Consider the following 24,925-nt stretch of genomic DNA (forward strand, 5'->3'; position numbering starts at 1 on the left):
ATTTTGGGGGCACCCTGAATGTAAGGCCCCTTAAGTCCCAGTTTTGGGAAAAGACAATGTATAAATATCCTTCTGAGGCGCCTCGCAGGAATGGGCCTTGAAGGAACTGCTTTGCAGTGGCTTCAGTCCTTCCTCAAGGGTCGTTCCCAGAAGGTGTTGTTGGGGTACTCCTGCTGGGCTTTGCTGCCATTGTCCTGTGGGGTCCTGCAGGACTCATTATTGTCCCCTATGTCCCCTATGTTATTCAACATATACATGAAGCCGTTAGGGGAGATCATCCGGAGTTTTGGGGTGCGGTGTCACCTGTACACAGATTATGTCCAACTCTGTCACTCCTTCCCACCTGCTACTAAAAAGGCTGTGCAAGTCCTGAACCAGTGCTTGGCCACTGTAATGGACTGGATGAGAGTGAACAAATTGAAACTAAATTCAGACAAGACAGGTCCTCCTGGTCAGTCACAAGGCCGAACAGGGCATAGGGTTACAGCTTGTGCTTGATGGGATTACACTGCCCTTGAAGGCGAGGTTCGCAGCTTGGGAGTGATCCTGGACTCATCGCTAAACCTGGAACCCCAGATTTCGGCGGTGACCAGGAGAGCTCTTGCACAGTTAAAGCTTGTGCGCCAGCTGCACCCGTACCTTGGGAAGTCTGACTTGGCCATGGTAGTCCACGTTCTGGTTACATCCCGTATAGACTACTGCAACACTCTCTATGTGGGGTTGCCTCAGAAGACTGCCCGGAAGCTGCAATAAGTACAATCGTCGGCAGCCAGGCTACTAATGGGAGCGGGGTTACAGGGAGTGCACAACTCCCTTGTTGTGGCAGTTCCACTGGCTGTCAATTAGCTTCCGAGCACAATTCAAAGTGCTGGTTTTAACCTACAAAACCCTTTACGGTTCCGGCCCAGTTTACCTGTCTGAACATATTCTCCCATATGAATCAAGGGCATTAAGATCTTTCGGAGAGGCCCTGCTCTCGGTCCCGCCACTTTTGCAGTCACATCTGGTGGGGACGAGACAGGGCCTTTTCTGTGGTGGCCTCCGGCTATAGAATGAAATTAGATCTGCCCCCTCCCTCCCATCCTTTAGGAAGCAAGTAAAATCCTGGTTTTGGAGCGAGGCATTTCCAGAGTGGTTGAGACCAGAAATTGACTAAAGTTATTGACCACAATGTGCGGACTGAGTTGGACGTTGTTTTTACCTTGGCAAATTGGTTTATATGTATTTTATCTTATATGTAATTTAACCTATTGTATCATGTTTTAAAAGGTATTATTGTTGGCATTGAATTCTTGCTGTTAGCCGGTCTGAGTCCCTCTATGGAGGTAGAGAAGATCAGGATACAAAAGTTTCAAATAAATAAATAAATAAATAAATAAATAAGATAATTATGATAATATAGAAAACTCATCCTTAAGTACCATAAGTAATTCTCAGAGATGTTTTATCTTGTCCTATTTTTTATGCATTGATACAGAGGTAGCCTGGAACAATTCAAAGACAAGAAGGTGCAAGTTTTTCAAAATACCAGTAACTGGCTATCAAAATTAATGATACACAGAGCTCACATTTTCTTTTTAAAGAAATAATCCAATTTGGTTAATTTTTTGGCATGCAACAAGTTCTGAATCTGTTTTAATCACATTATAACTACCTGTAATGGTAATGAATTTCAGATATACAGACAGTCCCCGAGTTACATTTGATTTACAAAAGACTCATAGTTAAGAACAGAGGCAGGGGACAACAGAAAGTGAAAGAAAAATACTCCCAGAAAGGGAATTTCACTCCTGAAAGAGCTCTCATGGGGAAAGGTGTCTCAGCTGAAGCTTTATCACCAATCCTTGTTTCCACAACAAGCCAAATTTTGCAAAATCTAATTATCACAGGAACGGAAAGTGAGGAGAAATCTTCTGAATAGGATCACAGACGGCAAAACAAACATTACGTTAACCCTTCCCAAAGTTATCCAAAGCCAAAGAATATACATTTTTGGATGGAATTACACTTTACAAATTAGATTTAAGAATAAACCTACAGAACCAATCTTGTTTGTAATTTGGGGACTGTCTGTACTAGCTTTTTCTTGCAATTTGTCTTGGTTTTTTCTTAAAATACCCACACACTGGATTTTTGGCATCTATATAATGGCATGCTTTCCAATCCTCAAATAAAGAATATTCTTCAAAATAGGCATGATTTTCAGCTTTCAAAAAAGTGTCATCCCTTTAAAATAAGTTACACTTGGCAACACTATGGAGAGGCGGACCTATATTAAAAGAAGATTCTGTGATTTCAATGGCACTCAGATTATTCATCTAGTCATATCAGGGAAATAGGAGCCTATATTACTCCAAGTGTATTCAGTCATGCATTTCAGGGTTATTTCCCTTAATTTATTTTTAAATAGGATAAAGCCATTGTGGGAAGGCCTTGAGCTTCAGCCAAGTAATCATTTGCATTAGGAAACAGAAATGCTCAGGAGAGTGGTTTTACATAAAATTCCAGTTGACTGAACTGAGTTATAGTCACAAACTCTTATCCATTAGAAGAGGTGTGAACAAAAATAATGGTTTCACAAAATAATACAATGTGTGAGTCCTCACAAATGTATATGCATGTCCCAAGAAATGTATATGCCCTTAACAGCTTATAATTCTGTATTTTTTCCAGCTAAGAATCACTCCATAATATGGCCAATCCCAGACTGACATTTGACCAATGTAAGTTTGTACTAAAGTGGTATTGGAAAACTGAAAATGTCAGAGGTCCAGAGACAGTGGAGACAGGAATTTCAAACAGGGCCTCCAACACAGGTTACAATTGCACGTATATGAGACAAAATTGAAACCGATGGTACTATGCAAAACATACAAAAGCAGTGTTCTGGGAGGCATCGGACATCAACAGACAAAGAGAAATCAGAAAAGGTGCTGCATAATTTTGAGCAGTCATCAAGAAAATTGCTACGGCAAATGGCTCACAAAATAGGAGTATCAAAATCGAGCATTCATCGAATTTTAAGGTGTGCAAAACTTGGTAGCTGTATTCCAAACCTAATGCATTCTCTTAATGAAGATGATGCTGACTGTCACCTTGAATTTTGTAAGTGGCAGAGCTGTGTTCCAAGACTAGTACATCCCCTCAACAAGGATGATCCTGATTGGCGACTTGAATTTTGTGAGTGGTTTCAATCAGAAGTAGCAGAAGACGCATTTTCTGGCAACAAGATACTAGTATTTGTATACTTTTTGGAAAAGAAGAAAACACACACTGGAAATAAATATTTGTTTTATTAACACTTAAAAGTGCTATTATCTATAGTCATTCCATAAGTTCATAAGGTTACATCCAGTAAACCTTTTCACCATAACCTTCCCAGAATGAATTAAACTTGGAAGAAAAAAATCTTTCATTGTATTAATTCTTGTAGGTCCTCATGCACAATCATCCTGACAGATGTGTACCAGCAATATACACATTTCATAAAACAAAGTCATTTGGTCAAACACAGAATATAATATAAACATGGCTTTTTATATTTGATAAAAATCCCAAATAAAATAAAAGCCATTTACCAGCAAGAAAGTAACAGATAAATACCTAGGTATTTAAAAAAATCAAAATGATTTTATACATTTTGTACAAGCACAGTTTTGAGACTGTAACAAGGTCAAAATGTGCATGAACAATGGAATAAACCACACCATTTTGGGGCCACTGAGCTCTTGAAAATAAAGCAAACAGAATGCCACTTTTTCTAAATGGTTGGTTTTTTTTATAGTCACCAGTGTACTATTTAGTTACCCAACATGACAATTTTTAGTTGGCACGTCTGAAGTGTTATACAAAGATCCTTTGAAGCCATAAACTCGGTTGTCAATTTAAAATTAAGTATTACTTGGTATTTTTACTCGTACCTTCAACATGCTTTAATTTTCCCAGTATCCAAAAACAAGGAAAGAGTTAAGATCAAGAGACATTACATTCAATGTAACAAAAAAGAACAGGCAATAAAAAGTTCTCTAAGACTGGTTATGTGTCTCAGTTCTCTTAAGCAGCTATAAATTCAAAAGATTGCCTTCACCTTTTCAGAACAGTATTATTCTCTGTATTATGGAAACATTTTTAGCTTTTTTAAAAAAGGAGACAGTCCTTACAAGACAAACCGTACCATTGTCCAGCCCGAGTATTTTAATATACAATTCATGTCCAATTTTGGAAATACAAATACATTTTGAATGGTTAAAAACAAAAATTAAAAAAATATTTTCTGAACATCAGCCAGCTGAAAATATATTTATCTAGTAAATTATCTCTCAAAGCTTTTTTATATATTTATCTAATTAAATGCAGTACCTTTAAAAACAATTGTTTAAAAAATGTAGAAATGAAATTGGGGAATAAGTCTGTGGGAAGAGGGAAAGAGAAAGAGAGAAACACAGTACACAGAAGACATTTTATGTACCTTATAGTTGGGTAGTTCTTAGACACTTTTGCCACAATCCAAACTCCACAGAAACTCTGATGAGTCTCTGAAGCTTTCAGGTGAGCAGTGGCTTTCCTTTCCTATTCATACTTATGGGGGGAAAATGATGCGCACCCTGTTCGCACCAATGTGAAAGAGCCTGGCACTTGGCCAGTCTCCCGCTCAAATAAGTTATTTCGAACGGTGGCTTAAAATGGTAGAAGCGAGGCTTATGGTAAATGTAGCAGAGAACCAAGTGCGTTACCTTCTGTTCTGGAATAATGAAATTATGCGGTGGTCAGTTGACAATATCTGACTGATCAATCGGCCCAGCAATATAAAAAATGAACTGGGAAAACTCGGTTGACACAAAATTCAACATTAAAATTCCTGCAGTTGCAACCAAGTTGCTGGATTCGGGTTATTGTGGGGAACTAGCAAGCAAAGCTAATGTCCTGAGTTCCTCAACCAAGATAAAGCCAAAAGCTGACACACATTTATACTGAAGTAATTTTAAAAAATAACTTCTCACACATTCAAGACAGTAGTACATTGCACCCATACATAATTCGCATACACTCATAACAGTTGGTCAAAGTATTAAATCAGTGTACAAATTAAACGTTTCCAAAAAAATGTGCAAAAGAGTCAACATCAATAGAAAAAAACACCATTGTGTACATACATTACAAACTGTGCCCAGCATTTAAACAGAGTAAAAACATTTACAGACCAAAACCAAGGGATTTAATAGATCATTTGACAGCTGCATTAAAAAATGTACATTAGATCAAAGGAGTAAGGAGTTTATACATTATTATTATTCATAGCTTGTTGAGAAGTAAAAGTCCATTATTAACTTCAATCAACCTCTCTTCCCCATCCCTACAGATACATTTGCTTTACATTTAAGATGACAGGCTGAGCACATTTAGATTGCTATGATCCCATTTTCACTTTCTCATAAAAAGATTTAAACTGGTGAGAGAGAAAAAACAAAAGGCAAAGCTGCACAAAGTTTAGAAAGTTCAGACCCTGTTCCAAAAAAGAAAGCACAATCTTTTTCTTCATATAGTTCATGATTATGTGTCATATATGTAGAGGGAGAAAATCTCACGGAGAATCGCATTATTGACAAAACATGGTAACCCCTTATCCCACCCCAAAGATGCAGAAAATCCAGAATGAAGCTTTAACTCCCTAGTATTTTACAGTCCTTTGCCTACAGGGCTTGGGTGTAATACAAATTACAGGGGAGATGTCTGTAGTAACATCTTTTTGTAGTTGCTCCTTAGCTATTAAGGAGTTAGGGGATTCTAACAGGTTAACTGTATAAACAGACAAAATACACCTTTGTCTAAAAGGACTCTATTCACTTAAACTTCCAGCCATTGTTTAGTTTACACTCTTGTTTGACATATGAAAAGTGCACATACAAAAAAAGTCTTTTGCTGCTAACAGTTTCAGTGGCATAGAAATTGTTCCCCAGGATGCAAGCCTTTCACTTAAACTATTATCAAGATATCTCAGGGGGAACTATGGCTCTGAATTATTTGGAATGAGATGGATAACTACCTCATCAAACAGCTATGGTCTACTTTGTTATGGCACAAGGAAAACTTTGGCCCATTACACCAACTTCAAGGCTCACTGTTCAATCCCCTCTTTTTCTTCAATTGCAAATTAAAAAAACCACAGAAAAGTTCAGAACAATTTGTTGACAATTTATACCCAGGAGAAAAATAGTCCAAAAGGACATAAATGGAAAGTGAAGATATGCATAATCTATCAAAATACACTGAATTCAGATCTAATGCCCACCAGCCAAGGACAAAGTATGATGGTCTTCAATCATTTTAATGAAATTTTAGAGATCGGCCTGTACAATTAAAAGTGTCCAGGATTTCTTTGATACTTACTGTCTTCATTACATATATTGCAAATTATTGTGAAACCTGTCAAAGACTTTTCCAGCCAGAATCACTGCGATGTGTGATTTCCGAGCTTCATATGCAGGTGAAATGTCAGGAGAAATGCTGCCTGAACACAGCCCTACAGCCTGAAAACACACAACACCACATTGTGAAACCTGGCTTAAGAACCACTGTTATCATTGTTTCCTAAGATCACCCAAAGATGGATTGGAGCCACAGAACTACAGAGGACATTATGTTCATGCAAGAAGGAGCTCCTACTCCCTGCTCCGCACTAAACCCCCTCAAGAATAAGAGAATAAGAAGCTGAATTTTTTCCTAATGTAACATTTTTTTCTCTTGATTTTTACTGTAAAAAAAGACTTCAGATGAATTTAAGGAAAACATAGTAATTAGCATTTCTGATTCCAATTTATTTTTGTTCTATTTGCCACATTTAAAGAAATAGGTTAGGCCATTGTATATATGCACACCTTTCATTTGTGACCTTGTTTGCTTCTATAACTTTTGTCCTTAGGTAAAGATTTTCTTCTTCTGGTACAGCTCTAAAATCTTCTCTTTCATCAAGGCATTTTTTTAAGTCATCATGCTAAGCATCATTCAGGCTGTGCTTATTAGAAGCCATGACTAGCACCTGCAGTTATGGGCCCAGTATCTTTTGTGGACTATAAAAGGGCTGCATTTTATTATCCCAGGTTAAATGTCACAGAGAATATGGATGCAACTCTTGGATTGCACACAGCTGCTTCACACACCAAGTGGTTGCTGCTCATGCAACCACTTGGACCGAATGTGCAACCAGGCCAGCCCTGGTAGTTGTTCTATTCAGCACAAAGCTTACAAATGGTTGAAAAACTAATAACAGTCGCTAAGCTAGATAAATATCACTTTTGGCTGTGTCCAAGGGTAGAAAAGCTTTGGTTTTCAGGGATTTGCAAAGGTACATGTTATGCACAAGGAACTGAACATGAATAAAGTACCATTATATTGGCAGTAATACCTTTGCTAATGCAAAAATAATCATAATGAGCTTACATTTAAACACATAAAACTTGTGTTTGTTTGCCCAAAAGTGTAATATATTTGAAATATTAAAAAAACCAAACAAAAAAGAAACTATATTATGAATGTCGATCAATATTCATGAACATCTACAGCTGTTATGAAACTGCTACAAAGTTGGATGAAGTGGTTGCTAATGCAACTTAACTCATTAACACAGCATTAAATCTGGACAATGACAGAACAAGATTTGCACTTGTTTCTTCATTTTGAATCAACTGTGTTTTTAAAAATAAAACCATTTGTCTCTATAGAAGCAATATTTTCACATGCCCCATCAACTTTCCTTCAGAACAAGCAGTGAATTAGGTAACCATTATGGCTCACCTAAATTCCTGGGTATTAGAGGGATCTTAAATGGCATTCTGGAACAGAATGAAAGTTAAAAAAGGAGAATATATTTAAATCAAACTATATTGTGATCCCAGAACTATCTACTTTCCATTCAGCGCAAGAACACACTGAAGGATAAATATTCTGCTTTCCATTTAGCATTAAGAATAAAGGGGAGAATTAATCCAACTGTTCTGAATTTCCAATGCAAGCATAACACTGCCTGGCTTATGCCCACATGCTGTATCACTGTTTACAAAACAGAGGATTTATAAGATCAGTTTTTGTAAGATCATTTTTAGATAACTCTAAAGAAAACCCCCAAAAGTTATTGAAAGCACTTGTGGCTGTAGTGCTTGTAGTTAGTTCGAGAAACAAGATACGGCAACCTTAACGTCTGGGATTTAACTTTCTATATTTCAAAGAATGTGCCTGGTGGTCCTTAACTCCTATTATAACTGGCAGGTGAACAAATTAAGGCATTCTGATAAAGGCACTGAGATTATTTGAGTTCTGTTGTTAGTACAACTAAAAAGAGCCAGTGTTGCACATTTGAATGTGTGCTCCAGAAAGGAAGTGCATCAAACAAAAGTAAAAAAGCAATACAGCCACTTCTTTTCTCCTTTTTAATTTGCATTACTGATTCAGATTTCTGCAGGCACACCTTATATGATTGGATAGCCTCTCCTTTATACATTTTAAAATTAATTATCACAACTGGTTCCCAAACCATTTTCTCATAATTGCTCTTAATAATTATGTCAAGTTCTCATGATTTTGATCATAAAAATGGTCAAAGATTATCTCAAATTTCTTTATATTCTTGGAATCCTAGAAAGTGTTATGGAGCAAGTGCCCATACAAAACAGGGCACAATTAAAAATGAGCAGACAGACTCATAACATTGCCAATATGCATTGTTCTGAAGGATCACCATTTTAATTTTGCTCCTAATGAAACTATTCATTACTTGTAAGTTACCTCTTGATATAGGTACCCAGAAGATTATAATGTAAGCTCGTGTCTGTACTGTTTAGCAAAGGCTTAGATGTAAAGAAAATGGTTGTTGCTAGGCTTGCTGCCAATTATGTGCTTTTTGGTTTGGCGCTTCAATGAGAAGATCACACAGGTACTGGATCTAAAATGTGCACATTATTAAAGCAATTAAAAGTACTGTCAACCCACCCATATTGCTGCCTGGGGCAAACTGGAAGAGGTTAGAAGTTGGGTATATCATAGTACTCACACAACCTGCATGCCATTAGATTAGAGGTTGTAGCTAAGAGGCTGCAACTCCATAATTTTGGCACCTGTTTTTATACTGCCATTGTTGAGAAAAAAAATGCAGTACTAAAAAAAAAAAGGCACAAAATGCAATCACCTTACTCTGCTAGTCCCTGGCCCCTTTCCCGGCCACAGTAAGAAAAATGGCACTACAGTTTAGAGCAGGCCTGGGCAAACTTTGGTCCTTCAGGTGTTTTGGACTTCAACTCCCACAATTTCTAACAGTGGGAGTCCAAAACACCTGGAGGGTCAAAGCTTGCCCATGCCTGGTTTAGAGGAAGAAGCTGCGTGCAGCAATCTGAGTGAATCATGACCGAATCTGAATGTTGTCAAGCTTCAAATAGTTTCTTTTGATCAGTATTTTGCACTTACATTCTCTTTAAAGTCCATTTTCACACTTTTTGGTAAATAAAGTATCCTTGTTGAAATTACAGGCGCCTCTGCATGTTTTATGCACATGTATTCAGAGTACAACGAAGAAGCATTTCCATTCTTTGGCCCTCTATTGAGTCTGTTGACTCTTTAGAGGAAAGAAAATGGGGAGCTTAAGTTCAGCACAGGCAGTACCCGAGTTACAAACATTTGACTTACAAATGACTCATAGTTAAGAATAGGCATGAGATAACAGAAAGGGAGAGAAATCTACCTCCCAAGAAGGGAAATCTACTCCTGAAATGGTTATCATGGAAGAAAGAGGTCTCAACTGAAGCTTTCTCACCAATCCTTGTTTCCAAAACAAGCCAATTTTTAAAAAAAATTCAATTACCACAGGGGCAGAAAGTACAGTGAAATCTTCTGAAGAGTTACTTAAAAATGTACCTGTTCTGACTGACATACAAATTCAGCTTAAGGACAAACCTACAGAACCTATCTTGTTTGTAACTTGGGGACTGTCTGCATATTAATTCAGTTATAGACAGGCGTAATACAATTTAGGGATACCAAAAATGATCTTCCTAATAAAATTATGCAGCAAAGTAAACAATATAACCAAAACCCATAAGGCATTTTTCACATCTGATTTAGAATACACAACGTTGGCAGAATTCGTAGCTAGTCTGCCAGAGGTACGTACCTACTTGTTTTGCTCTACAACATTATAAAGTTATTCAGATATCCAAAAACCACAGTCACAAAATAACTTCTGCTTAAGTTTTCTGTGACCTCTGAATGCCTGAAGCTGTGAAAGTTTGCATATTTTTTTCTAAATGACTAGTATGAGGTATTGTCCCATTCTTAGATTTCTTGTTCTACATACCTCCTCATACTCTGATAAATAACCTTTTCACCCTTTCACACAAGAAGCCCTGTTGTACATGTACCCTATGGATAACACTAATATTTGAAGGATTCTTCGAACTGCTTAAAATTTAAAGTTTAAGAGTTCCCCATGTTTTAGTCTCATTCTCCGCATATTTCAGAAGCAAGTAATTTTCAGCATTTTGTCCAGTCTTTCCTCTGAGATCTCTCAAGATGGGCACTTATACTTTTGTGTAAAATTGCACTGCTACCCTGAACAAGGGGGAAAGGAAGATATAATCACATCCACCCTCTAGTCTAAATACCAACATAATAGAACTGATATTGGCAGATGGGGATCTGTTGGCAGTAAACAGGTTAAGGCAGATCCAAACTCCTGAAAGTATGCCTCTTAAGATTTTAAGGATTCTTTTTTTTCTGCCCCACTTCTTAGAAATGATTCCTGCAACTAACTCTACATCAAGTTTGCTCTCCCATCTCACTTTAAATTCTTGTTGCTGCGCATGTCTTCTAAAGGCAAAGACAAATGGGACAAAACCCCATCCAGATGATCTGAGATCAAATTACAAAAGTAAAGCACCAAAATACACTGCTCTCTACACATCCAGAGCAATGGCTAGTACCACCAGTGATTCCATTCCAGTACCATCAAGTTTTTGTTCTGCAACTTAAAAAGTTTGAAAAAGAACCTCTCACAACCCAGTGCTGTACCAAAGAAATACATTACTCCTTAATGTATTTAGGATTGCTGCATCAGTCCCCATTTTCAGGAGACAGGTGATTCATGCTCCTCAAATGTCTTTTTTAGATTACACTTTCAATTCAAGAAGTCTTCAGCTGGCATGCTTAGGCTGCAATGATTGTCTGTCTGCTAGATATTAACTAAACAGTGCAAGGAATTGTGTCATAACACAAAACATACACAAATAATTTGGTTTCGCTGGAAGGGAGACTTCAATTTCCATCTAACATACTAATTAACTGAACCAAATGATGCATATTTGCATGCTTTCCACAATTTGCATAGTTGCTGCTTAATGACATTTCAGCGGAATATGAAAGACTGCAGATTTTCCTATAAATGCCTGGGAAAGTGGGTTTTAATCTTGAGGAAAACATGCATAAGAGAGGAGAGCACAGATCTGAAGTAGACAACTAAATACTGTGGGCAACAGATGGGATAGCTATAACAGATGAAAAAGAGCCAGTCACTCATCACCTGAATTCCACCCATGCCATTTCACAATACCTCCAGCAAAAAGACAATTGCTCCCTTCTACAAGCACAAAAGCTTGCTTCCTCTAAACAAAGTTTATAAATGAAGATATTTAAAAATACACTCAGTCTGGCAAGCTCCATATCCATGTTCTACGAAAAATGGCAAGAGTTTCTATAATAACTTTACTTGATTCTGGAACTTCATTGCTCTTACTACCATAAACTGGTGCTGAGGTAATTAATATTTTTTGACCTCTTAATCTCATTTAGATGATCAGATGCTTTCTATTCCTACCAGCTTCTCTACTGTGCACATTTCCCATTGCTGTAATAATCAGCACTTCCTTCAGTTATAAAGAGTTGAGAACATTGGGTACTGTTTTAACTATGGTTAAAATATTTAAATATAGGCCAACTTTTCAGCTTTAAACCATTCCAGATCTCACTGTATTATTGGCTTGCCTTTGATGACTTTATACAGGAGGCCACAAGGATTTCCTTAGGAAATATTTAACAGCAGTGTTGAGCTTCTAGAAAACAGGATCCTTCCATGACTTTTATTATCTAGTGACACTGGAAAATAGAATTATTTCCCTTCAGGGGATATTTATAATTTTCTGAAGGCATATAAAATATGCAAGTATTCTACAATCATTATGTTCAAATGTACAAATGTGGGTAGATACAGTTCAGATAATTATCTAAACTTTTTGTTTTGATTTTTTAATTACTTCAGTCAGGTAAGATACAAACTGCACAGCCTCCACTTTCAGGATACCAAATGACAAGACAAGCACATCAGGGAGTGGTGCAGCTTCTTTCTCTCGAGCCTTTTAAGCAGAAACTGGATGGCCATCTGCCAGTAGTGCTCTGACTGTGTCTTCCTGCATTTGCAAGGGGTTGGGCTGGATGGCCCTTGTGATCTCTTCCAACTATGATTCTATGATCTGTATCTCATTTTATGTTCTTTTCTCATCATCAGTGTGTTGAAACTGAGCTATATGTAGACTTCTACTGAGTTTACTTTCCCTCTCGATTTGAATTGGGAGGGAGCTTCTATGCTTCATAATAAGATGAAGTCCACAGCCAAATTCTGCATGCTCACTGGTGCAAGCTACACAAATCTTGCAAATGCTGTTTGTCTAACAATTCAAGTTTCCATTGTAGACACAGATTTCTGTTCAGCATCAAAATAGTAGATTTTAGATGCTGCTTGCATTCTTGACACTCTAAAATTTTAACACAATTGTGATAATAAGGAAAGAAAATGTGTCTCATGAAATAATTTCAGGCAGAAAGCAAGGCAACTGGGGCAGTAAAAAGGGCAGGCAATTCTTTGCTCTGACCACTAGAAACCCCTCAAATGCAGGGATCTTAACCAAACTAGTTTGCTGTATGGTATATGTGTAGACTGTTACTTAACTACAGAGGAATAAGGATCTACAACAATCTGTTTATCTACAATTTCCGCTCAAGAACATTCATGCACCAGACCTACTTGATTGCTCCATGACCCTTACAACTACTAAACTAAGGGGCACATCTGTCTATTCTTTTAAAATCATAAATCTACTAATTTGGTTACAGTTGATGTGGGAGTCCGATAGTTTCTTAGCAGTCTGAATTTTCAGTTGCTGACTGTTTCCAATACTCATTTTCAAAGCTGAAACACAACCAAGACCCCTCAGGGCTGCTATCTACACACTACAAAGAACAACTGGACATATTTCGTTTTTCTACATCTGCTAACAACATGTATGTTTTCCCTGCATCCTGAGTAAGTCAGCAGTGCTACGGGAAAATAAAAACCTTACACACAATTCCTGATGGTCCAAAAGAAGTTGCTTTTACCCCCTCAAATAAGGAATGAATATGTACTAAAGTGCTTTATGCGAACCACATCAGTACATTATTGAAACAAAAAGATCCTAATCCTAAATGGGAAACAAATTCTGCATTGTAAATATGCAGAAAGATTATTAACAATCTTTATGAAAACAAGAATCAAGAGAAGTAAGTTCTCCCTTGTCTTTTCTCAACGCTGTGTAAAAAAAGGAAGAAGAAAAAAGTGCAGTCAGAAAATAAATGCAGTAGGTGAGAGATGGGTTGAGGCAGGCCATCAGTGATAATGTGCAAATGTGTGTCTTAGCAGTTCCTCTGCAGATGGTCGCAACTTAGCCTCAGAAAATATCTGCTTTAGAAAATCCCGACTATGGTCTGAGACATGAGGTGGCAGCTGGGGATTGGTTGGCTGTGTGGCAATTTTAAAAATGGCAGCCATTGCTTCAAACTCTGCCCAAGGAGGTTTCTCTGTGAGCATTTCAACCACTGTGCAGCCTACGCTCCTGCAACAGACAAAAGGATGAGTAAGTAACAATCAAGCAGATGAATAATTTCCACAGTATCTGAACAAGTAAGTAAAGAGAAGCATTGTTTCAAAATACATTTTGCAAACATATGTGAATTGTATGCATTATGTCAACACTTTAACTTAGTAAGTGCTTTGCAGATACCAGATAACACAAACTGCTGGTAGAAAGCTGGCAGCAACAGGAAAGACTTTTACATCCACAAACATCTTACAATGTAGCTATGCATATCTAAGGAAAATATTCTATCGTTGTTTCCACCAAGGTAAGTAGGAGACGGGCATAGCTATGCTATTTTGTAATCTCTTTAATGTCCTAAAAACTTACTCACAAAGGCTGGACATCCACTTTTCACCCTCCACATAGAGGGATGAAGTGAGAAACAAACTAGAATGGCTTTAGACTCATTCATACATGTTTTTCCATTGGATGGATATAGACTTGCTCTTCCAAAAAGATTAAGCAGAGATCTTTCACTGGATAACCAAATCTCCAGTTCCCAGTTGCAATCCCTGCCATTATTCCCAAGAGCCTTCTGGTCCTCCAAACCTGTTTTTTTAAGAGAATACAAGGGCCTGGAGGTGAAAATTGCCTCCCTTGGCCTGATACTATCCCTAAGCCAGCAGCATTATTTTATATTACTGTCAAAGTACTACTAAAATCTAAATAGGTGGGATATTGGAATTTGACTGAAGAGCAGACTACAAGACTGTTGAAGACTATACTAATTTGTTTCAAGTCTCCCCTCAGCTTAACAGTGACCAGCTCTAGTTTGTGTGTTTCGGCTTCATCTTAGGTTCCAGGCTGAGATTGAAACTAAACCAAAACCATGGGGATATATATTCTCTTTCTGAACATGAGAGGGAAAACATGTTTTAAACAATCACTGAAAGCAAGCAAATGATAGCATTCAATTAGCTCATCCCACTGATAAAATGATTTCCAGTGGAAGAATGAGCCCCTGCTCTAATTTTGGAAATTGATCAAAAATAGCAGATTGCAGGAAGTGTAGTGAAAGATGACATGTAGCAAGTCTCATCAAACCAGCAGAAGTCAGTTTGTGGAAAATCGGATATTGCTCTAGAACAGTGGTTCACAACATGTGGGTCCCCAGGTGTTTTGGCCTACAACTCCCAGAAATCCAGTTTACCAGCTGTTAGGATTTCTGGGAGTCGAAGGCCAAAACATCTGGGGACCCACAGGTTGAAAACCACTGCTCTAGCATGTATTAACAGTCTGTATTAATAGCTAACAATGTCTGTAGCTAAAACAAGCATACTGTCATCCTCTCTTGGACAGACCTATAGTTCTCAAACCTGTGTCTACACTGTGTCACTTTCTATTGCGAGTGGTGTCTCTACTGCTCCAGTCTGGAGAAATCCCTGTAGACAGACAGCTTTCAACGAGAAGGATTATAGACCCTGCCTGTTTTATACATTAGTCTTCTTTCTGAAAGGAAACTGTGAGGTAGAACATTTATTAATCAGAGCTGTCACTTGCAGTATGAAATGTTGGCTTTCCCAGAATTATTTACCCCACATGAATGCATCTGACCAGTATTACTGTCTTGCCTACTGAAGCCTGCCCATAACTTTCCCTATGGAGCTGCCCATATGTAAATGATGGATTCAATCCAATTGCTAGTCTCATCTAAAGTGAACTCACTGAATCGTAAGTTATGTATGTTGACCTCGACTAATACAATGGTCTACTACAACTGGGAACAGTAGGCAAATTTAGACTTGTAAAAGTGTATACATTAACATAAAACAAGTGTTCGATGGAATAGGATGGAATCCATTCCGCATTTTTCAGTACAGTATCCCATCAGGCAAGTGCTTTTTGTTAGAACAGAACAGACATACCAGATATCTGCTTTTCTCCCATATCCCTCTCCGCTAATAACTTCAGGACTCATCCAGTATGGCGTCCCTGTGACAGATTTCATTCCCGTACCAGACAGGCAAATTGTCTGAAGCCGCTTACTGGCACCAAAATCACCCAACTTAACATTGCCGGCAGAGTCCCGGAGAATATTTGCTCCTGCAAAATAAAGATATGTTGTACTGTGTATGTCTGGCAGTAAACAGTTACCATCAAGGACTGACATCAGCTATAGATTAATTTTATAGTATCAGAAAAATCTTATATAAAATTATATGTGACTTTCTTCCATGTGCACTTTTAAAGTGTGCCTTTTCCCCAAGTAAATACTGTTGATTACAATCAGATTTATAGAAAACTATAGATCTCATGAAAAATGACCCAGTAGATGACTTGGGATGCAACCCACATTTGGAAGCCAAGTCAGAGGAAACAGGATGAGGAAAAAAAGCTGAGATCAGTCAAGTCCCTTTCTTTGCTTTGTAAACACTATGTGCTCATGCCACTTGCTGTTTGATTTTTCTTGAGAATAGCATTTCCTAAATTAACTCAGGGGGGTGTCCATCACTAGATATTTGTAAGTGTAATATATTATGTAGATAAAAACATAATATATTATGCCAGAACATCCCCACTACAAATTTTATCTCAACTTCCTTTTAGATCTTAGACGAGATAGTGTTCTTTCACTCTCAGTTCTCTATTGGCAATACACTTCTCTAGCAAAATATCTAATTTTCTAAAACTACAAAGTATGAAAAAAAAGAGAAGGAATAATCTATTCTAAATTTAAATAATGATGCTTAGGAACTTGTTCCCAAGGTTTTGGAGGAAGTTCTATTATTACTTACTTACAAAGCAGCAGGAATGACAGGCTATTTGACTTTCTAAGTTGGCTCACATATAACAAAAGGCTTGGCTATTTAACTTGAAACCCTCTCCATAGCTGAGAGATATTTTAATTGAATAAGAGTTTGGTAGCATCAATGACAGTATTTTATCATGAGCATTTCAGTCACCACATACATTTAATAATAAGTCATTGTAAGAGGAAAACCGTTCTCATGTAGATGCTTGATAATTCCCTCTTTGTTACCTTTAATGTCTCTGTGTACAATCATGTTACTGTGCAAATAATGAACTCCCTCCAAAATCTGTCGAGTGTACTTCCGAGTCACATTTTCTGTGAGTGCACCGTAGGCCTTCAACTGATCTTTTATCGAGCCCTTCAGGAAAAGAAAAAGGTGAAATATTGTAAAGCTATATTATAGTAGTATAAGAACGAGTTGCTTACCTGTAACTGTGGCCCCTTCTACACAGCTGAATAAAATCCCACATTTTCTGCTTTGAACTTGAATATATGACAGTGTGGACTCAGATAACCCAGTTCAAAGCAGATTTTGTGGGATTTTCTGCCTTGATATTCTGGGTTATAGGGCTGTGTGGAAGGGCCCTGTGTTTCTTTGAGTGGTGATCTGTGCAATTTGCACATACAGGTTTGTCTGCACATACGCAGTGCAGTTCAGAACCTTCTAGAACTGTAAAATGAAACATTTTGGCAGTAGCCCCACTCACTCTCCTCATATAGTATAAGTAGCCATGGACAGGACTGAGCTTCAGTTCGCCCAGCCACTAGTCCAGCTGCTAAGGAGAAGAGGCATGAAAACAGCAGAAAGGATGGGCAGGGATGTGCAAATTTCACAAATTACCATCCCTACTTCTTCGTGCTCTGTGTTAAAGTTACACTTATGGTAGACTAGTGAGCTATAGGTCTTGGATGGTGGGAGTCATGCCACTGAAGATAGAAGGATCATTCTGCCAAAAGCCATGTTTCTTGGAAATAATGTCCAGTTTGTAATGTGTAACAAAGTTAAATGGGGAAGACCAAATGGCTCCCCAACACACCTCTTCCAGTGGACCGCCCTTCAAGAAGATGGTTGATGCAGCAACAGCTCTTGTGGAATAACCCTTAGGCCCAGACTCTATTGCTTCTTTCTCTAGCAGTGTTCGGACCACCTCCCAGAGCACTGGTGTGTGTGTGTGTGGCGGGGGGGGGGGGGGGGGGGTTACACAGAGCTGCCCCACTTGTGGTGGTTGAGTAAATTCAAAGTCATAACCTACCCCACTACACTTAATACCCAAGAGTCTGGGGTGATTGCACGTCATGCCTGAATATAGGCAGCTAGTCGTTCCTCAAAAAGTGCTGTGCCAGCAGGGTTGAGAGTAAAGGTGACAAAAAATGCACCCGAAGTGAATCCCTTGTCCCAAGAAGTGTGTGTGGTGGTTGGCAACATTGTTGCTGCAAAGGTGCTTGTGGCGGGAAAACCAAACTTTTGAGCTGCTTGCCTCATTCCATGCATGTGTTTCAACCGGTCATCAGTTTCGGGATTAAACAAGCCACTATTGTGCATCAGCAGATTTTACGCAATTTACTTGCCCTCTTCCTAAAATGTGGAAGAATGCAGCCACACATGCCTACTGATTGCCATGGCTAAGGCAAAAGCCTACCTGCCGAGTCAGCAAAGTGCTTTGCGAGCTCTTCTTGAAACCGGGATAATATAACAGCCTCCTAGTGGAATGCCTCTGCAAAACGTTGTTCTTGTGGTAGAAGACGGTAAAAATAAGGAACCATCTTTCCTCATAAAAAGGACTGATATGCTGCCATGCACCCACTACAAAGTGCCATGAGGATAAATAACACTGCAATCTGTTGGACTGTCCCTCCCATGCTATTAATTTTCCTTCTCTCTTTATCTGGAGGGTTGGAATGGCTTTTTGAGATTGACGGGGCTGCTTCACATCAACCACCACCAAGTTGGGCTTTGAAGGCTTTGCTAATCCTTCTGGCGAAGCTGTATCTAGGCAGTACAAGCCATCAATACAGCGAGATACTGCCGGGACTGCACTAACTGCTAAGTCAGGTTTCGTGCCAGGTGTAGGAAGTATGGAAGAGAGGGCAACACCGTAGCTGCCCACATGGTTTGTTGTTCTGCTGGGAGGAGTGGATCTTCCACTGGTGCTGGTGCTTTTGCCATGGGCACACTCATTAGTACCATTAGTGCTGTAAAATTACTCAAATTCTCTGTCGGGAGAGGATGAGAAGTTGTGTCCTCCGGAAGAGTGTTCCTTGTAGTATCAAGTAACTCTGACTCCTCCTCAGAGAAGTCTGTGAGGACACTAGGGTCTGACAGTGGAGGCTGTAAGTTTTGTGTGGGACTACTACCTTCCCTAAACCAGGTGTTTAAAAAGAGAAAAAGGGCTCATTCTGGTGGTTACTATATGCAGGTTACATAAATGTGCTCATTAAGGCCAGTAAGTTTGGGCCACTCCCAGTGGGGTATAACTGGGTGTCTCTTGGGACACACAGTTCTGCTGCTGCTCTCCCTTGCTCACTCTCTGGTGATGGGAGATGGAGAAGCCATGCCCTCAGTACTGGTATAATTGCATCCAAAGACTATGTGAGTTATGTTAGTCTGAAGGACTGTTACTTTTTATTCAAAGCTACAAGCTTTTTTCCTGTTTTTGAACTCTGTGGAATAAGAGTAAATACACTTTTCCTCTATTATGCCTTGCTACTGTGTCCTTAATGGACAAGCTTCTGCATTAATTGCAACAGAGTAGAAATTTAGAATAGTCAATACAGTCAGTCTGTGACAAGTTTAAGGAGGGAAGGGGACAAACCTTATTCAAGCAATTCAATAAGCCAGAAGACAAACTCAAGTCAAAAATCAATCCAAGTCAAAATAATTATGAGAAAGAAACCCCACAGAGTAATCTTACCGTTTGACATCACAGGGTAGGTTGCTGAGAGATTCCAAGCTCCTGTGATGCCAGGGGATCACAGGAACTGAAAATACCCCCTTCCCAATGGTTATATGCCTCCTGGGGAGGATGAGCAAGGCTCCAGCCAGAAGACTTTCAGCTGTCTAGAAGATTCCAAAGCTCACTGCGCAGGCACAGGCAGTACCACATGTGCGGCTTTCACAGAGACCACAAAGAAGAACCACTTTAACTGCCTTGGTTCAATGCTATGGGATCATGGGAGCTGTAATTTTAAAAGGTTTTGAGCCTTCTCTGCCCAAGGGTGCAGATGCTTCATCAAACTTCAAATTCCATGATTAAATAGTATTGAGCTATGACAATTAAGTTACAGATGACATCTCTCAGATAAGAGCTCCAGGCGCACCAGAAACGGCTTCTCTTATTGTTTTGATTCAGCACTAAAATTACTATATTACACAAATCTAATGTGCATCCTGATTTTGGCAAGGTAATTTAGCAAAAAAATGGCGAGTGTTAGATTCAAGAAAATACCGTAATAACTTATTAACAATAACACCGTTTGGGAAGGCTTTTAAATGTTAGCATCTGACTGGTGGCTTTAAAATGTCAATATTTCAAAATGATTTCAAATTGGCTTGAAATTGAGACAAAATGCAAGAATTATACACCTTGCTACAGAAGAGTGGATAAGTAAATACCATAACACAAATTGCAACATTTTTTGCCCTCAATGTGCTCTAGAGGCCACAAGGGCTTGTTCACCATCCAAAGGACTCCCTAGGAAGTTTTTCTTTGCTGAATTGGGAAGTGATTCTAACTTTTTGGAACTTTGGAAAAAAGACTCTCTTTCAGCATGAAAGAGGATAGAAGATCCACAAACAGTGGCAACATTCCATTGTCGCCAAAGTGGCTTTTTCAGCAAAATAAATTTTTGAAAAAAGTTTTTTTCTATTTTTTTTTAAAAAAAACTTTAGAAGTAAGGAACCTGGGGAAGTTGAGGGGCATACTTTGTCAATCCTTACATGTAAATGTATCTATATATACATAACTGCACTTACACAGACACCACAAGAGATGAGAAATTACTGACTACCTGCAGATCTCTATCTTACCCCTGGCATATATTCCATGAATATAGAGAGCGTTCTTTCAGGAGGATCCCTCAGGCAGCCATAGTACTGGACAATTCTTTCATGTAGCAGATTTTTCAGCAGCTGGATCTCACATTCAAGGGCATTTACCTCCTGAAAAACAAAAGCAAAACAGCAATCAATTTTACAGATTCTGACAGAATGCACAGTCTTGAGCCATAAAGACACACATTCAAGGAGTATTCAACTTGCATTTCATAGCATTACGGAGTTGGAAAGAACCACAAGGGACATCTAGTCCAATCTCCTTCCTCGCAGAAATACTCCGCCTAAAGCACTCTTAAGAGATGGCCTTACAACCTATGTTTTAAAAACTCCAAATAAGGAGACTCCACCACCTGCTGAGAGAGTCAATTCCATTACCAGGAGCCCATCATCCAGCTAGTTATAACAATACATACGTTGTTAATGGAATTTATAGATTTGATTCCATGATTCATTCAGCAACAGGTCAATATTCATTTTTCAAATTCCTGCTCATTGCGAGGAAAACACACAATGACTCTATTCCCAAAATCTCTGATATTCATCTTTACATTTGTGTAGCACAAAATGATTAATTCAAGCAGAAACACAAAAAATGTGCATGTAATAACTATCAATGAAGCTAGGTCATTGAGAGAGAGGTAACCCAGAATACCAAATCAGTAGATCCCAACCAACCAAGCATGGATGGGAGACCCATGGTAAGAAACCATGGACCACCCCCATTTGCAGCATGTTCATGAGCAATAAACCAGGGTTTCTTTTGAGTTCCAGCTTACTGAAAACTCTGAGCCTCCCAATTATCTTACCTTACTGGTTTCTGGGCTGTCAGGATCAAACTGAACTTGTTTAACAGCCAGCTCTCGTCCTGTGTCTGCATCATAGCACAGATAAACTCTACCAAATGCACCCTGGCCCAGCAATTTCCCAAGTCTCCAGTTAGTTGGAGCTCGTGGTGCTGAAAACACAGTAAGATATAAAATTGATACCAAGGTAAAGTATGACAAGAATAAACATTTCAGAATCTTTTCTGGTATGCAGAAAAGCCCAACAATGCACAAATCACTGTGTTTGAGTTTAGTTCATAATGTTCATTTAGAGAAGCAAATTATCATAAAATATAAGCAAATCCTGTTGTCAAAAACTCACGGCAAGTATTACCACAATGTACCAAAAAGTTAATGCTACCATAATGTTTCATTAATGCCTCATACCATTTATCTATGTAATTAAGGAAAAAGAGTTACTAACCAAGTAACACTTTTATTGATAAAATTACTCTCGGCTGAAAAGATGCCTCACACAAGCTGAAAATAAGGGAGCATTTACACTGTGGAATTCCATGGCTCAATGCTATGAAACCCTGGGAGTTGTAGTTTTACAAAGTCTTTTTCCTTGTGTACCAAAGATTGCTAGTATCTGATTGAACTACAACTCCCATGATTTTGCAGCAATAAGCCACAGAAGAACAGGCAGGAGTATTTCTAATATATATGTGTGTGTTGTGACATTTTTATGCTTATGTTGTTTTGTTAATTTTATGCTTATGTTGTCTATTCCATATGTATCAGTGTTATTTGGAAACTGCCCTGAGTCCCCTCAGGGAGATAGAGCAGTATATAAATAAAGTTTTATTATTTATTATTAGAAGTTAAAATGGTGTCAAATTGTAATAATTCTACAGTGTAGAACCAACCAAAGTAACTACTGTTGGGAAAACCAAAATTTTCCATAGTCAAACACAAATCTAGTACATTTACCTTTTATTTTGGTATTAGAGATTTATTTTTTCACAGTCATATAATGATATTTTATCCAACTGTAATGCTCTACAACTGTTTCTCCTAATATTCTAAAAGTGCATCTCTAAAATTCCATTTCTACAATAATTCCACAAAAATCCAGTTCCATAAAATATGCCTGTTTTTTCTCTAGGACTTCCATTATATGTGTGTGTGTGTGTGCTCTGTGCGTAATGAATACCTTAAAAACAAAATAACCAATGAACGAAATCACAGCAAATTTGGCAGCAAAATGTCTCACAACACAAGGAGTGACCATCACTCAAAAATTCTGATTTTGTCATTTGGGAGTTGTAATTGCTGGGATTTATAGTTCACCTATAATCAAAGAGCATTCCGAACTCCACCAACGATGGAATTGAACCAAACTTGGCACACAGGACTCCTATGACCAACAGAAAACACTAGAAGAGTTTGGTGGGTATTGACCTTGAGTTTTGGAGTTGTAGTTCACCTACATCTAGAGAGCTGTGGACTCAAACAATGACGGATCTGGACCAAACCTGGCACAAATACTCAATATGCTCAAATATAAACACAGATGGAGTTTGGGGCAAATAGACCTTGACATTTGGGAGTTGTAGTTACTGGGATTTATAGTTCACCTACAATCAAGGAGCATTCCGAATCCCACCAACGATGGAATTGGGCCAAACATCCCACACAGAACCCCCATGACCAACAGAAAATATTGTGTTTTCTGGTGGTCTTTGGTGACCCTTCTGACATCCCCCTGGTGACTCCCCCCCCCCCCCCAGGGTCTTGACTTCCCAGGTTAAGAAATGCTGCCTTAAGGCCATCCAGTCCAACTCCCTTCACCAGGGCAAGAAAACATAATCAAAGCCCTCCTGACAAAGGGCCGTCCAGCCATTCACACACACACACATATATGTATATGACAGATGCAGTATCAAAGATTTGAAAGGGACCCCTAAAGAAGGACAACGATATGTTGCATGTTCCAGAGTAGGCAAAACAGACAATCTCCACATCAACACTGGCAAAGAAACAGCAAGAAATACTGTTTACCCACAAGCATAAAGACATTACATATATTAGAAACCAACACTTTCTCATTAATTTTCCAGATCAGCAGACTGGGCCACAGCAACGCGTGGAAGGGAACTGCTTAGATAGATAGATAGATAGATAGATAGATAGATCGATCGATCGATATATCGATCGATATTCTGATACTGGTCACAGGATATTCCCTGAATACATAATGCAATCCATTCTTCACTGTAAGTGGCAGTTTCTTTAGAGCTCCTCTTACAAATTACTGAAGGTCTCTCTACATTACGAAATTTATCTCGTACAGGATCCCAAAGAACACTGTATCTCACAAAATTGCTCTCTGAAACAGCATACTGAAACACAAGCCCTTAGCATCTGTCCCACTGCCTTGCTGCTAGGGAAACTGGGATGCTTATTTCCAAGTTATCTTGTTCTGTTTTATTCATTTTTGCAGTTGCACACTTGTAACATCAGCACAGCCCTGTACTGGGGCAAAGAAAATCAAGGCTGACCAAACAGAAACAAACAAACAAAGGGTGGGGGGAATTAATCAATTTCAGATAAAGCATACAATGGAGTTTCATCTATTTCCTTACAGCGGCTAGGCGGGCTGATATCCATTACTGTCAAAGTAGGATTCTCTATGTCACTGCCTCTTCTCCGCATCCTTCCATCTTCATATTCTGGAGTGAAAGTGCTGCTCCCACTGCTTGTGCTCAAGGAGTGATCAGTTGGGCTGAAACTAACTGGAGAGCGTAGGATGTTTCCTTGCGTCCTTCTAGCCCTCGGAAAAGTTTTACGACCTGCAGGAATGAGTGAGGAAATACTGCAGTACAGTACCACAAAAGATAACTTGGTTTTATTCATTTGTAACACTGACCTACCATTTGATACACTGCATATACTCATTTCCAAATCTAGAAATTTTAATCAAAATATCGATCCCAAAAATCTGAGTCAACTTATCCACTGGTCAAAGTAAGATAACCATCCCCTTCTCAGAATAAAGTTCCAAAACCTTAGTCTACCCTGGGAAAATGTAAAAGGAGCACCAAACCTCCTCAACTGACTCTACTATGATGCAGCTTCAGTCCATTTTGAATGCCTGGTTGAGAAAATAACAGTGGTGGCAAGGAACAACAGACCCTGAGATGGCACTGGGGCCTTCCCCTCTCCATGGAATGAACACTTATCCATTGGTCACATCAAAATCCATAAATTTGTCCTCCGTTTATAAATGAAGTTGACTTGCACATGAGTATATAAAGTAATAAAAACTCTGAGAAGTTCCAATGGAAGGAAATGGCAATTAAGCACTGAACAGATCAGGAGCCATATTAGGAGCCAGATCTCAATGCAATCACAATAAAACATT

At 38.7% G+C, this 24,925-nt stretch overlaps 1 protein-coding gene across 1 annotated transcript in view; it reads right to left on the reverse strand.

Annotated features, from left to right (window-relative positions):
* Window positions 1-3,274: 3,274 nt before the first annotated feature.
* The window catches only part of MAP3K2 (mitogen-activated protein kinase kinase kinase 2), a 43,553-nt gene continuing 21,902 nt past the window's right edge, over window positions 3,275-24,925 (reverse strand). The window contains exons 12-17 of the mRNA XM_060774000.2: window positions 24,147-24,353; window positions 21,541-21,689; window positions 20,708-20,839; window positions 16,909-17,038; window positions 15,794-15,971; window positions 3,275-13,904 (exon numbers count right to left, since the gene is read on the reverse strand). Of these exons, the coding sequence (XP_060629983.1) occupies window positions 13,679-13,904; window positions 15,794-15,971; window positions 16,909-17,038; window positions 20,708-20,839; window positions 21,541-21,689; window positions 24,147-24,353 (1,022 nt within the window). The 3' untranslated portion in view covers window positions 3,275-13,678. The remainder of the gene's footprint in view (window positions 13,905-15,793; window positions 15,972-16,908; window positions 17,039-20,707; window positions 20,840-21,540; window positions 21,690-24,146; window positions 24,354-24,925) is intronic.

The sequence above is a fragment of the Anolis sagrei genome, chromosome 1, assembly GCF_037176765.1.
Source record: "Anolis sagrei isolate rAnoSag1 chromosome 1, rAnoSag1.mat, whole genome shotgun sequence".
In the NCBI taxonomy this organism is placed as follows: Eukaryota; Metazoa; Chordata; class Lepidosauria; order Squamata; family Dactyloidae; genus Anolis; species Anolis sagrei.